Below are 15,938 nucleotides of genomic sequence, written 5' to 3' on the forward strand. Positions count from 1 at the left end.
CTCTCTCTCTCTCTCTCTCTCTCTATATATATATATATATATATATATATATATATATCATGAATCATTTGTCGTACTTTTTCATGTGGTGAAGTTAAGGTGCTGACTGCATTGTCTTATACTTAAGCACAGGAAAAATTAACATTCAACTACTTTTACAAATAAAAACCAAAATTAACAAGAATAGTAATACTATATTTCAAAAATATTTCAATTAAGAGAATATCTGACAACAAAGCTGCTGAACTAATAATATATTAAGTATTATTAAATAATAAAATTTGTTGTCAATATTATTTTGTAAACGTCAGTAGGTATAATTTCGCATTAAAAAATGAGATGGTATAATCATAAAAAATTACATGAATAAGGACAAAAACAAAGATTAACAAAAGAAAAAATACTTGTGTAAACTACAGTGTACCACATTAAAAACTTACAAATATATATTCATCATTAATTGTAATATTTTTTTAAAACGATTTTACTTATCTAAAAATAATGAATACCAAACACAAACACACAAAAACTTATTTAAGTTACATGTAATGTCCATTACCCTTTTTTTTAAATTACTTTTTGACGTGACGTCTAATAAATCGATGAACGCCGGCTGCACGAACGAAAAAGTGTCCCGTTACACACATTGTCCCGTTACGATGTGTCCCGTTGCGATGTGTCCCGTTACGCTCATTGTACGCTTGATCCGCATATATCTCTCTTCCACTCGATTGGAACACCCATCGATTTGACTTTTACGAGGCACATTAAACTTGAAACACTCCCATTCCTTTCCTACTTTTCCTATCATCGTCCTATCCTTAACAGAATAACACAGATTGGTAGAAGTTAAATAGCAAACATGTATAAAAGTTATAGTTAAAATAATCTGTTCGTTTAAGTAATAAACATATTTGAATTAATGAGTGCAAATAAAAGTAAATGTATCAATTAAATTGTAGATTTCATTTCACTCCTTCTTTGTATCCATACAAAATAGTGATAATTCAATAAAAAAAATGATTCAATTTTATTCATAAAAGTAAGTATGCAATCATTTCATCAATGTTTTACTATGACGTCACGTTTAAACTATCGTCCGTAAACCGACTTTACAGACAACCGATTTAAAACAGACCTCTGGTAAGCTGAGTGTGAGTGTGAGTGGGAGTGAGACTAAGTGGCTCTTCGAGCAGCCCCAGAGTGGTTCTCCGCCTCCCGGGAGGTCCATGACGTGACTGCGGCGGACGTCGAACCCAGCGACTCCGAGTCGCGGCGCGCGGATTGTCACTTCGCGTCACGTACCCGCAGCTGGCGTCGTCGTCGGGGCGTCGAGCGTAAAAAAAAAAAAAAATCTCGGCCCGCGCCATTACGGAATTGGAGCACGTTTGGAGGAGAAAAAAAAACCCTCCTTCAGGAGGTTGTTGAAACGACGACGTTCGGAGCAGTTCGCCGAGGTACTTTCTCCGTGATGGGACCCCGACACCTAGCGGGCCACTTCCCCTCTCACTCCCCCTCCTCTTCACACACGCGCACACACAGGCTCAAACCCCCCTCTCCTTCTAACAGATGCAGTTCCGCCCGTCATTCTGCATTCCCTGACGTCATGCCGCTGGCGTCTGTTTAGCAGACGTCTCGCGTGCCCCAGTTTTTGTTTCCATTTCCTCTTCGGGGTTGCGTCAGACAACTGTGCTGCGCAGGGTGAGTCCGAATTCGACCGACGAACTTCGGCTGCAATTGCATAACGGGGGTGAAAAAATTATCTCGGTGAAAACGTATAATACCACATACGGTCTAAAAAGCTTCCCAAGGTCTGTGAAGTTGAAGCTGAACCGTTTTATTGCAAACGACAGAGAAAGTCTGCTAGTCGAAAGCTCATCTATCTATCTATATATATAAAAATGAAACCCGTTTTCCTTGGTCACGGCATCACGCGTGAACGGCTGGACCGATTTCACTAATTTTTTTTTTGTTGTGTTTGCTATGGTCAGGAGAAGGTTCTTATGAAAGAAAAAATTAAGAAAATTGTGCGGAAAATTAGAAAATTTAAGAATAATGAATTCCTATTTCCCTTGGTCACGCCATCACGCGTAAATGACTGAACCGATTTCACTAATTCTTTTTTTGTTGTGTTTGTTATTGTCACGAGAAGGTTCTTATGAAAGAAAAAATTTAACGGAAAATTAGAAAATTTAAGAATACTGAACCACCATATATAAAATTATTTCCAAACTAACCCAACACTTTGTACAATATAAATATTTTTAAAGTAACCTTATGACGTTTGACATAGAATTGACAGAATGTTTGCTGCAAATATCTTCAAAGAGGATGCAAAGAAACTGTATCGTTTAGGAAATATTTATCAACATTAACGTTTTACTACATATTGTACCGGTACATTCGGTACAGAGCTGCTGGCACAGGCTATTCTGGCTGTGTACATTCTGCCTAGGCCATTGTCATGCCATAATTCGTTATTACTGTGTTGCAGTTTAGAAATAGAAAAACAAATAAATACATTATGTAAACATTTTCTATGTTTGTTTTTGTGTGATATACTTGCTTATAAAGAAGAATACAACCGTTTTCTTTAATTTACAGTTGAATTTTCATTTTTGAACTTTTTTAATGTAAATTTATGTCGTTTGACATATAATTGTTTTAAAGACTAAGAAGATTTTTGTTTGTTAATAAATGTTTGTTAATCATGGTAAGTTCACAGCTTCATATTGATTTTTAGAACTTTTTGGTGACTACACAATACTATAATTTGGTATACATGGTTATACAGAAAATGTATGAGAGCTTTTTATTTTCAGTTGGATTTTCGTTTTTAACAATGCCACCAACCAGACGTACAAGCTTAGGCCGCAGAACTCGAAATACGGCAAGTCAAAGAAATATACGAGCAAATCAAAGTGATGAGCAACGCGAAGCGCGAAATGAACTTGAACGGAATCGATATCAAGATAGGAATGTTGTGTTTAATCCCCACAGAGCTGCATTCAGTTATAATGTGGCAATTGATTACAGTTCAGAGCAAATTGTTGCTATTGGACTAATGAATATTGTGTGTCCACATTGCAAGGCATTGAAATTTAAAAATGAAGCCCCTGGATTGTGTTGCGCCAGCGGCCAAGTCAAATTCACGCCATTTGTACCGCCACCTAAGATACCTAAGATAGGTCAGCTATACAAAATAAAGTAGTGCATCATTGCTACGCTAAGGCTGTACGAAGTTCGCCGGGTCAGCTAGTAAAAAATAATGAAGAAAAATATTTTTAATTAGTAGATAAGATGTAAGTTTTTAGATGTAACTTATACTAAACTCTGAGTTTAAAAATTAAATAATTATAATATAATTTATTTTTTACGTTTGACATGGTTACAACTTGTAAAATTTTTGAATGGCCGAATTTCAACACAATTTAAGTAAATAAATATATATAGTGCATACTTTTTTTTTTGCATAATTTTATGGCACAGTTAATTTTTTTAACATTTTTTTTGCAGTATGGATAAGGGAACCAAATCAAATTAAAAATGGAAAATTTTTGGGTTTTAAGGCAATGATGGTGGTTACTGCGTTGCATGCATCAAATTTATTTCAGGATTAAATTATGTAATTTTATTTAATCTTTTAAAATTAAAAAAATTCTAAGGATTTTAAAAGACTAGCTACAATTTAAAAAAAAATCTGATAGAAATTAAATCATATAAAATAGCATCCAGTAAAATTGGCTATAAATATAACCTTTTTTTATATATTCCATTTCATTCTCCTTACCCGTATTGCACATTACGGTTAAAAATGCAACTTGGCCAGCTAATTATGCCAGAAGACAGAAAGTTTAACCGTGTGTAACTTATATATAAAATAATGACCTTGGAATATGAAATGCACCCATTAGAAAGGCCATGCCAATAACGAATATGCAATAATTAAAAAAAAAAACACTAAGCGTCTGGGTAAAGCTGTACAGCCACCACCAAACGTTTTGATGTTTGAAAATTATTTCTTTAAAATAATTGGGGGTATGAACTTGTTATAGAATTGTACGGAAAATAATAGTTTATACAAGCCTTAAGGGCGCCGTCTGTTCGGGGTGTTTGTGTGTCAGTGAGGCGGGATAATAAGCGCGACGCACGCTGATATTTCTAGCGCGGTGTCGCCTCTAAGCGCAAGGCTCTGAACTGGCGCGCAGTCTTCTCGTCGTCACAGGAAAACTGTGAAATTTGAGCGGTGACCGTATCATTATATGGCGGAGAAATTAAGATAAAGGTGTAATGCAAGTCCCTTAAGTGCGTTCAAGAATCTGTACCTTCTGTTTTACACCTAAAGATGACTCCGAAAACACGCCTTTTAGCCACTTTAAATCTTCTAAAAAAATAAAAAATAAAAACAGTTTAAAAACTTCATCTGAGATCAAAAGTATTTTTCGGCCCTCAGCGAATTCTTAAGTGCTTTTCGTAAACAGGCCCCACTCGGATATCTTGAGTAGCTTTGAAATGTCTTTTTTTTCTCCTGAAACTCTGCGCACTGTATGTTTGTCGGGCAGACGTCGCCCTTAGAAAGCACTTTAGACCATAAGTCGTACATTAATTTTCTACTTATTTTTTGTGATGAATCTGCAGCCTAAGTGTGTTGGTGGATTTCAGACTCATACTGTACAGTCGTCATCTGCTAGTCGTACGCTCACGAAAAGGACATAGAGTAAATATTTTTAAGGTAGATGATATAAAGAATCAATTTATGTTACTAATAATAAACATTGATGTGAGATAAAAAAATTAATAATAATTGAATTTAATCTTTGCTGAATAGGAATTCTTGATCGCACGAGAAAGGTTGTGCAAATAACGAGAATGTAATAAATTCAGTTCTGTTTTAGAAGGACAATGCCTGAAGATGGTGGAAGTTTCCATGCACCGAAACGTTGATAGATTTTGTTTTGTCGAATAAATTCGTTGTTTATTTTCTTACTTCCTTTTTATTTGAACTGTGTAACTCATGGGATTTGGTTTTTTTCTGCGTTTATTTGAACTGTGTTACTAGTGTGGTTTTGTTGCTGGATTTTATTTGTTTATCAAAGTAATTTTTTTTTTATCACGCTACTGTTCGCTTTATTTCGTTGCTACATTTTTGACAAGGATTTATTGTCTAATCTGTAATTATTGTGAATGTAGATAGCGTTTTAAATTATGTGTTCTTCTCTTCATGAATAATTATTTTGAATGCTAGGGTATCTGCTGAAATCTTACGTCTACGTCTTTTTTACCCTGTGATCTTTTTACTTATTTGGGTTGTTATACGTCGTTCGTAATATTTTTTGAATCGTGTGAGTAAAGGAAAAATACAGTTTCACATAGCAATAAATTTATTGGGAACAACCAAAACAAACAGCATGAAGAAAAGATTGTAAACCCCTTTTTTCATACATATTTTCTAGCTGTACAGGAAAAAAAATGGTGGCCATGAAATCTTCCAAGATGCGACGAAAACAAGATGACGGACATGTCATCAGAATCTAAAAAAAAAATGGGTTGTGACATCAAATCCAAGAGGGTGGTCATACTTTTAGAATTAAGATGGCGGCCGCAACGTTCAGGGATTAGGGCACTCGATGACAAGTTGACGGAATCCAAGATGTCGACTGTGGCTGAAAGTCAAGATAAAAGGTCGAGGTCAAAGTCAAGGTCATTCAATATGGCCGCCGTCTATCAGAATTCAAGATGTGGCATCAGTAACGAAAAGTGCAACGGTAATAATTCAATTGTTCGCCGAGACGTCACAATCCGAAGATGATGTTTGACACCAGCGACTCACCCAGAACCCAGCGCCAGTATCCTCATTCATATACTACTTTTGTCATCATATAATAAAATACAATAATTATATGTCAATCAGGTTTTTTATCGCACAATCGCGTGGATTGACAGCATGGAGCTGTCCGATATTGGTTTCCAGCGCATTTTTAACACAAGCACGCGCGAATAGGAGAAACTGGAGAAAATGCATTCTTTTTTTACGCTAAGCCACCCACGTCGCTGTATATACGACGGGTGGTAAAACTTGTGTCGGTCGTCGGTCGTCACTATCACTAACACTCCCCCCCCCCTCCCCATTCCAGGGGTACGTCAGCCCCGTACACCTCTCATGTCCACCTTGCTGCGGTCTGTTGCCAACGGGTAACCTCCCCCCCCCCCCCGCCCTCCATTACAAACAATGTCCCATACGTCCCTACGCCATCTCCCTAATCCCTGGCCTGGCGGGGTGCTGATATCCGGACGGCAACCTCCCCCCACCAAGCTGTTCATCGTGACCGGTCCTCGTTGCAAGCTGCAACTACGCGATACTGCAGCGCGCTTGCACAATCTCCTCCAAAATATATCCCCCCCCCCAATCACCCACAACACGTATACAGCCATAAATACTAGCGCACATGGAAACACCTCCAACCCCTTTAAACATGCTAGCGCCGTCCCAAACCGATTAAAACCTACCCCCGTCAGCATTACCACTGGGCACAACTCGCGGACACCTAAAACATACATACACACAGATATATGTATATATATCACATCACCCCTTGGTTCGTTAATTTCATCCCAACATGACGGTTCAAAATACGTATACCGTTCTGTACTCCTGCATACTGACGTTCGCAATACCTAGCGCTTTAAAAGATAACACACACATGCATTAGTTTTAGCTCACACCCGCACGAAAAAATTCAATAGGGCTGTTTTCTTGTAAGTCACTTTATGACCCAAAAAATAATTTCAAAAAATTAAATACCAGATTATATGTATATATTTTGCAGATAAGACTCTTACGATGTGCCCCCCCCCCCCTCCTTTCCACCTTTTTAAAGGGGTATTTTATGTGTTAAAATAACGCATTTTTACACGTCATGAATATTGTTCTCTATCAAAATGTGACTTATTCGAAATTCAATTTTTATTTATTTATTTTTATTTTTATAATTCAACCTATCTTTATAAGAAAATATCTACTTGCACTGATTTCCAGGTTATAAAACTTTTTTTTTAACCTACGGTTTCATAGCTTTTCATAGTTTTAAAATTCATATTTAATATTTAAGTATATTTTAATATTCATCGTTTATTCATTTTGAAGTTATCAATTTGACTTAATTTTAACTTCTATGATGAATAGTCAAAAAACGGTTTCTCGCACAATGTGATCGCACAAAGAAACAGTTATAATGAAAAGCTTTAAACTTAAATATTTATTTAAAAAGTAGGCCTAACACATAATATATTCATATGTAAAGAAACATTCTCAAGAGGGTGTGGTAACTCTTAAATTTTCATGTGCCTCATCAATAAGAGCGCACTACTTTATCTCTTTGCAAACCAACCTAAAAACTAATACGGTGCTAGTATGTTAGGTGTCAAGAACAGACTAATAAACTACACTGACCACAAAACTTCTAGGTACTAAACGGGCAGGTTGATTTTCGGACTTGAACTGGACAACTTATAGTGGCACAAACTCCTAAACGGTGGTATTAATTTCCAACCAGGAATTTAATTTACGAATAATTTTATTTTGAGTTTTCCATTATTATAATAAATTAATGTTGTAACCAATAATGATTTAATCAGGGACAACCCGAATAAATGTATCTTTAACTGTTTGATCATAGAATTTTTACAGCAGAAAAATACATATGTGCTTGAGCTCGATTGTATTTTTGTGTTGACAAAACTAAGTAAGCTTATTGTAAAAGTAGAGTTGTTTGAATAACCATACAAACAAATTTTTTCCCTAAATGTAAACAACCTTTGTTTATTTGTGAAATGCATTAGTCTTTATTCTTGTGGCTGGAATCTTTGTGTTAAAAATTATCAAATAGCTACTCTAAGCAAAAATAGCGGACAGCTGTATGTTATTAACAAATGCGAGAATGGGACGAAATAACCTTGCAACGAATGAAGGTGACACTTATTTTAGACATATTTAAAATAAATTCTACATTTGTAGCCGTTATCATGATGCGACTTTCGGAAAATTTTTATATAGTTTTTCATTTCATGGTTCATAGACCCCAAAACCATTGTCGACTCAAAGTTTAAATATATCACAATTTTGTGGACAAGATAACTGTTGCAATTTTTCACAAATCACTTCCAAACTGATATATAAACTCTAGTAGTGGAAAATCTCGGTCAAGTTCGTTAATGGGCAATATCCGACCAAAGGGGTAGAAATGGGGAAGGGTTTTTGAAGAAAAAATAAAAGTTCCGTATCTCGCATAATATAGAAAATATAACATCCGTTTGAACGTATTATAAGTCGTAGGAGTAATACCAAAATCTTTTGTCTGAATAAGTTTTTGATACGACCAACCATAACTGCAAGGGGTTTAAAAAAAACAAGGGTTGGATGACAAAAAAAAAAAAAAACACAACTCCCTTCGTAGGCACAACATCGAATTCGTACAGGTTATGGATTAATCTTATTCTTTTTATCTAAAATTTTGGTCTGAAACAAATGTTAATTGGTGTGATTATATGTCACAAAAACTGGCCGTCACCATGTTCCCGCGCTCCGCAACTTTCCGCGGGAAATCGAGCCCTCCCTGGCCGGGTTGCAAGGGAGTGGAGTCAGTCGCCATCCAGCACTCACCAGGGCCGGCGGCCCCGCGCACGGGGAGCCTTCAACCTTCGCGCCAAAACCAGCACGGAAGATTTCATTAGACGAACCATTGCTGCAAGGGGTTGAAAAAATAAAGGGGTAGAATGAAAAAAAAACACATGATTTTCGTACCATGCACACTATAAAATCCGTTCTGTTCTATTGTAAAATCATAATTATTATCTTCAACATTCGTCTGAAATAATTTTTTTTTCTACGACCAACCATTTTTCCAAGGGGTGTAAAAAAACGGACATTAAATTACAAAAAAAATAAATCGTAACTCCCTCCGTAGGAAAACCATCAAATTCGTTCAAATTGTTTGTAAATATCATAATTTTTATTTTAAATGTTTGTTTGAAATTTTTTTTGGATAAAACGAACCATTGCTGAAGGGTTTTAAAAATAAAGGGTATGATTAAAAAAAACTCATGACTCCCTTAATAGGTATACTATCAAATCCATTCAAATTATTTGTAATTCTTATAATTTTTACCTATAAATTTTTCTGAAATAATTTTTGATAGTACAAACCATTACTGGAAGGGGTAGAAAATGGGTTGAAATGAAAAAAGAAATAAAACTTTCCTATCACGCACTCTTATCAAATTAATGTTTATTTTGTTTAACTTTTTAAATATTATTGATAACTTTTGTTCATAGTAAATTTTATATTACAAATAATTACTGCAGTGGGTGGAAATAAGAAGGGTAGAAAGCCCAAAAGTTTTTTTTCTTTTTTTAAATAAATATAAATATATACCTTCAATCCATAATAATTTGTTGTAATACTCCTACACTTTACCTAAAACCTTTGGCTGGAACATTTTTGATTCAAAGATTTATTACCATGAAAACAGGGGTTGAAATAAAAAAAAATTCAAACATTGTTAGTATCAAATTCGTCGGAATATATAAATAACCTTAATGTTACCTTAAAATTGTGTCGAAAAAAAAATTATGACCACGCATTAGAGCAAGGTATCAAAAATAGTTTTGTAGATCAAAAATAATTGCCTAACTACCTTAGGCATAATACGAAATTCGTTAAGATATGCATTTTTGCATGATATGCATTATGCGTTAAGTTATAAACATTCAAAATATCCTCGCTGCACGAAATATGAGAAAATGTTTAATCGATCTCTTCTTTTTTTAAATTTTGGCAAACATATAGGATGTTATGTTCATTATGTTTTTAATGTGTTCCAGGTGTTTATAGAATTTTACAAAACATTTCCAGAAGAAATAGGTATGTACTTCGAAATCTACCTGCGCCTGTAGGCTGTGACGAACGGTTTTTTTTTACTTATATTAGGCAAAAAAATGTGAAGCACAGTTTTGTTTATATTTAATATAAATTAGTTTAACTATATATATATATATATATATATTTGAGCTAGTCTTTCATTACTCACCAGTAACGTGTAAACATATCATCGGTACCGAGAAAGTTTATATTTTACAAGTTAAATAAACATAAAATTCTAAACTTGGTCTCGATTTGTACCCTAGAATTCTTTAAAATAAATCCGAGAATGATAAATATATACGCAAATTGTTTTCAGCTGCATTTGAAGACGCGAATCACACGTCGTTTCCGCACCCGCCGCTAGAATTTGCTTCCGGTGCGGCTACGTCGAAATAGAATCATTCGATATGCAGAGGTAAAGGTTAAACTATGTTATGAAAAGGCTCCGATAAAAAAAAATAAAAAACTTGAAAAAATTCTAGACCCCTTAAGACCTGATTTTCGACAAGAAATTTTATTAAAATACTGCCCATCTTGTTAAAATTCATTAAACCGTTAATACTCTAAAGTTTTCATTTGGCTTTGAGAACTGAACTATGGTTCACTTCATCCGCAATAGACGGCAGCATCTTGGTTACATATTTCCGTTCCATGAGACTTCTGTACCATTCACGAAATTACTCCTACCTGATGTATACCGAGAGATTAGATGATTACACTTTTAAAAGGTTTTTCTAAAAAAAAAATATATATTTTTTTCCTTTGACATAATGTTTGTATTGTATATTTATTACACATACAAAGTTGATCCTAGCTATACATAATGTCATATTTAGAATTAATGCGATGATAACAAGTTTTTGTCACAAAATCTCTGAAAAGTACGGTATTATTTGCTAGATAATTTGCCTGTACACGCATTCGTCGGGCTTAAGAGGATTATTCAGAATAGAAACCTTGACATATCCTCATCTTTCACAGTAATGCCCTTGCCCCATCATGGCTTCTTCTGACCTCATCAATTCTTTATCTCTTCTGTCTCTCTCTTGCTGACCTTTGACGTGCGTGAGAGATACTATTGCGTACCCTACACATGAAAAAAATTAATGTTGAGCATTATCTTGCGTACATGCGAACGCTATGCAAAGATTTAAATGGCAGCGCGGGATCGTAGTGTTTTAATTTTTTATTCGAACATACTACGTACGCTACATGTATGTTCTTAATCTAGTTTAAGACTTGGTGTCAATCGCATTTGATTTAATTTGTGACTGACTCTTTTACAAATAGCACATAACACATAGCATATATATGGTGAAAATATTTTCTACGTAAAAAAATGCGTTGCTCATATATTATAACATTAGTGTAATTTTTCTAGATAAAAAATAATGGCAAAAGACAGAAGCCTCAAAATGCCATCTTGGATTCAACACTTTGATGGTAATAACAATTTGTTATAATTTATTATTTGAAATTTGAGCTCATTAAGGCATTTAAGGCAATTTTATGGATTGCGTGAAGTTGACTATGAATTAATGCAACGAATAGTTTCCCCCTGTGAATTAAAGCAATGAAGTTCATAATTTAATTAATTTGGAATGATACATATTTGTTATGTTTCATTTATGTATTATCCTTTTTTAAATGTATGGTGACGTTGAGGCGTTAAAGAGCATTTTAGTAACCTCAGCCACAGAATACGCTCTTCAACTGTTCATGAAATGTTCATGAAATCGAACAAAACGTATAGGTTTTACATACATTTTTGCATGATTAGCTTCAGAACTCACTTTCAAATTTTTTCGGCATTAATTAAAACCTACAATGAAATAGATTACATATATTTAACATTATATTTAAAAAGTCAACACTACTAGCTACTTCATGACAAAATCGTTATTTTCCTTAAGAAAACTGAGTTACATACATTTGTTTTAAGCACATAATAATTATTCCATGGTTCTGTAGTACATTCAATCATATGTATGGGTAAGCAGCAAACATGTTTAAAATGGAACTTTGACAGCTAATTTTGTTTAAATAATATAATATGGATTTTTTAAAATTTAATACAAGTGCATAACACCTTTAATGCCTAAGCACTTACTCCATTACGATATCAAAGTTATTCCGAATAGCCCTCACAAAAAAAAATCGAACTATTAAACAGCACGTCACTGAGAACAATGGGTAAGGGTTCCTGTCGATTCAAATGTAAACCAACTCACGCTAAAATTATACAGTCTGCTGCAGCTTCGTTGCATTATATTCTCAGTCAATTGAAAGGATATAAATATGTAGCAATATAGGATAATGTAATATAACAAATACCTAAACGGTTCATAGTCTTAGAGGTACAACATCCTAAATTTTACAAGGATTGAGCCCTATTTAGCAACACGAATTTCAAAGGTATCATACAGCTCAACATGAAACAGGGTTTGATATTGGACACTTTTTGAAGTCAATGTTTTTGGCCTTGTGCAATCATCATTTCTCTCAAAATAATAAAGTATCCAGACAAGTCTCCTAACTTCAGACATTATTAACATCGTAATGAAGCATGGAAGATATTGTTACGAACGTGAGCAAGGCCGGGACACGTGCAGGTGCAGAGCTGGCTGGCGGCTGCCGCAACATAATATGCGTCGCGCGCGCTTGGAAGATAACAAGGATTGTCGCTTTTCCCCCTCCTTCCCACCATTCCCCACGCGGCGCCCTGCCTTTTACACGTAACTGAAACCTGGCAGCTGCGGAGTTACGCGGGCCGCCGAAACGTGTTTCGAGAAATTTCTGCCGTCGTGTCGGTGCGGAATGACGCGACTGGCCCCGGCCGCGCTTGTGAGTTCCAGAAATGGGGGCTGATATATAAAAAGAGGACGTCGGCCTCAGCAAGAGAGTTCAGAGAGAGAGAGTTCAGGCTGGAGCTTTCCCGCTGCGGAGTTTCCGGGTGGTGCGGCAGAGTGGCGAAGTCCTTGAACGAAGGTTCCAGGGCAGGGAGTGAGTTCATTTCAGTGATGTCGGGAGTTTTCCCGCGGCGGAGTTCCGAGCGAAGTTCCGAGCAAGGCGTCGAGTGGATCCTCGGAAAAGGCAAGTGCGTCGGCGGCGGCGGAGTGTGGCGACAGAGTCCCGCGGCGGAGATTCACGAGGGGTGCTGCGGCGAGAGTTGCGTCAGAGGTGCGGCCCAGCGAGGTGTGTGGATTATAAGAAACGAGTGACTAGAGGAAGAAACATTTTTAAGTGCACTTGATTATTTGCCATTTTATAAGATTAATTGTAAGTGACATAAGTAGTGGCAATAAATAAAACAGTTTAGTGATAAAATCTTTAATTGGGCTATCCTATATGAACCCCGTGGTAAATCGTAACAATATTATTGAAAGTTACTTACATGCTCAAAAATATATACGAATATTGCAGAGTAAACGTTCTTTCACAGAACAACAGCATTATCTTGGGATGAGGAAGAAAAAGAAAACAGGAACCTAATCCTGAGAATACGTGCGGAATAAAACCCCACCATCTCCGGAATGCAAGTCTCACTTGTCTAAGCTCACGTACTCTCCTATATGTGGGGAGGATACACGATTCCGAAAAAAAAAACGTGAACTCGGTTGGTATAGTAAATCTGGCATTGGCAAGAAGTAAAGCTTTGGTTGTCAGAAATGTGGTGATTTCACTACACGAGTGACACAACACAAGACAAAGACGTTTCTGGTATAGTATAACTAATTAGTATGATTTCTTGGAAAAGGTACAGCTCCAGCTACCAAGAAGTATTGTAGGCTACTGTGCTAAGTTGTATCTGAAAGCGAACTCCTCCACTTTGTCCTTCTACAAAAAAACATAAACATCCACAAATATTTTGATTATAAATGTGTTTCATGTACGACGTTTCTCACTCCTCGAGTAACGCACGAAGGGAACTCACCTCACCAGCCGTCTAATTAAAGACCCGATTCACCAATTGTTTCAGAAAAACAGCTGAGTGAGCTCACCGCATGTTAATCTGTGGTTAATGTGTAACCATTGAACCAAATGTAAAATCACCTACTACTCAGTTACGTGTGGATACATCAGTTTCATATTAGGTCATATAATGTGTCAGTTACGCGTGTGTGCATCAGCTTAACAATTGGACCAAATCTAAAATTTCATACCATATCATACGTGCATGTATTGGCTTAACCATTGGGTCAAATGCATAATGACAACTATTCAATTACGCGTGTTCGGCGTCAGCTTAATATTAGGCCATATGTGTAGTGATCTATTACTCAATCAACTACACGTGTATGTATTGAGCCAAATGCTTAATGATTTACTACTCAGTTGCGCGTGTATGCGTCGGCTTCACTGTTGGGGGCACTGTTAGAAATTGCAGTAAATGTACAGACTTTTAAACAAAGAATTAACTCAAATAAAGGAAGAGTTCTTCGTAATTTCAAATAATTGAATCTTCGTCGAAATTACGCCTTATTTCGACATTCGAGTTTTATGTTTCGTTCCAAACAAAGGTGGACAGAAGAAGAGTGTGTTTGCTGTAGATTTAAAAAAGTTTTTGAATGTTTTTGTTAATATACCAAGAATATTTTTTTGGTATACTTAACCCAGTTTTCGTAAATTTACGAAGATCGTTGTAAATTTGCGAAGATCCCTGGATAATTTGTAACCAGCTTCCTGCGTAGATTGAAGCTGAAAATTTTTAACAGTCGATTGTGCGCCTGTGTGTGTCAGGGAGTCGTTCAGTCGCTAAATAAGAGCCGACAGGTGCCTGCCGTGACTGCGCCCGCAAGCCACGTGCCGTGGGGAAGGCGGCTTAATAAATCTCCCGCCAGAAAGCGTCGTGCGATATTTCATCTCCCATACACGTCGCATGCCTCGAATTCCTACTTCAACGAGCACAAAAGTGTCGTTCGCGAAGGGATGTATAGGCGGACGTGTACAAGAGCCATAAATCAAGCTGTCATAATTGTTATGCCAAATTGGGTTGGATAGTGACGGAAAAGTGTCTGACAAAGCATCCTCTTTTGCACATAAATCTTGACACGAGATTTCGAATCAATGCAGGCATAAAATTTTTCAAGTATTTTATCATCCAATCTTCCTTTCTGTGGGTGTCAAAGAAGTCATTCATATAACTTTTTTTGTTAACTATATACAGCTTATTTTTTATATATGCCTATTAGGAAATTTGCTTTTAAATTAAAATATATATATATCATTGTCAGATTGTAGACTATTAGCCAGAATTCGAACGACCAACTTCGACTGCAGGTTCATCACGAAAACAGTTAGAATTGAAAAAGAAAGTTTACAATTTATTGTTTAAATTGCTTCCCAATGCATGTATTCACTTTCGAAGGAGCTGAACAATTTTTGTATTGCAAATAATAAAAAAAAGAATTTAAAATGTAACACTGGGCATCTGCATACTTTTTGAATTGAGAAAGTTGTACAATCATGACCAAGCAAGACCTGTCGCTGTCGCAAAATTATTTCATTGTTACTAATAGGGGTTACAATAGCTATGTCGGAAAAATGTATGGAATATAATAGAATTACATCCAGTTATTTCAATCAAATAATTTTAAGAAAGCGACAAGTTTTGCGTTAGTTGTAGAACTTATTTTAATCAAACAATATACAGGCGTTTAGTTTCCCACATTTAATACTTTCTCTGTAATTTGCCATAAAAATAGTGTTATCAACTACTTCGTTTTTTTTTCGTAATGATTCTGCAGTCATAATTTGTCGGTAGAATATTGATTCATTATCTATTAATAGTTATAATTTAAATCCTTATACTATTACCAAACCATCTTACACTCTACCATATGTGAAATAAATATTCAAATAACTACGATTTTTTAAATCTTAACTCTTCAATCAAGGCGTAAATAAAAAAACGTAGCTACTGCTGCTAAATTAAATTGGGTGTCAAGTCAAATTATTTGTAGGCCTGCTTACAAATATGTTTATTTCTAAAGTTTGATTTCAAACGCGTTGAGTAAA

General features: G+C 35.7%; 1 protein-coding gene across 1 annotated transcript in view; it reads left to right on the forward strand.

Annotated features, from left to right (window-relative positions):
* Positions 1-15,938, forward strand: part of LOC134532271 (uncharacterized) — a 476,249-nt gene that overhangs the window by 59,974 nt on the left and 400,337 nt on the right. Inside the window, exons 3-4 of the mRNA XM_063368690.1 lie at positions 1,197-1,301; positions 1,649-1,701. Coding sequence (XP_063224760.1) covers positions 1,197-1,301; positions 1,649-1,701 — 158 coding nt within the window. The remainder of the gene's footprint in view (positions 1-1,196; positions 1,302-1,648; positions 1,702-15,938) is intronic.

Source organism: Bacillus rossius, chromosome 5 (assembly GCF_032445375.1).
Source record: "Bacillus rossius redtenbacheri isolate Brsri chromosome 5, Brsri_v3, whole genome shotgun sequence".
Classification (NCBI taxonomy): Eukaryota; Metazoa; Arthropoda; class Insecta; order Phasmatodea; family Bacillidae; genus Bacillus; species Bacillus rossius.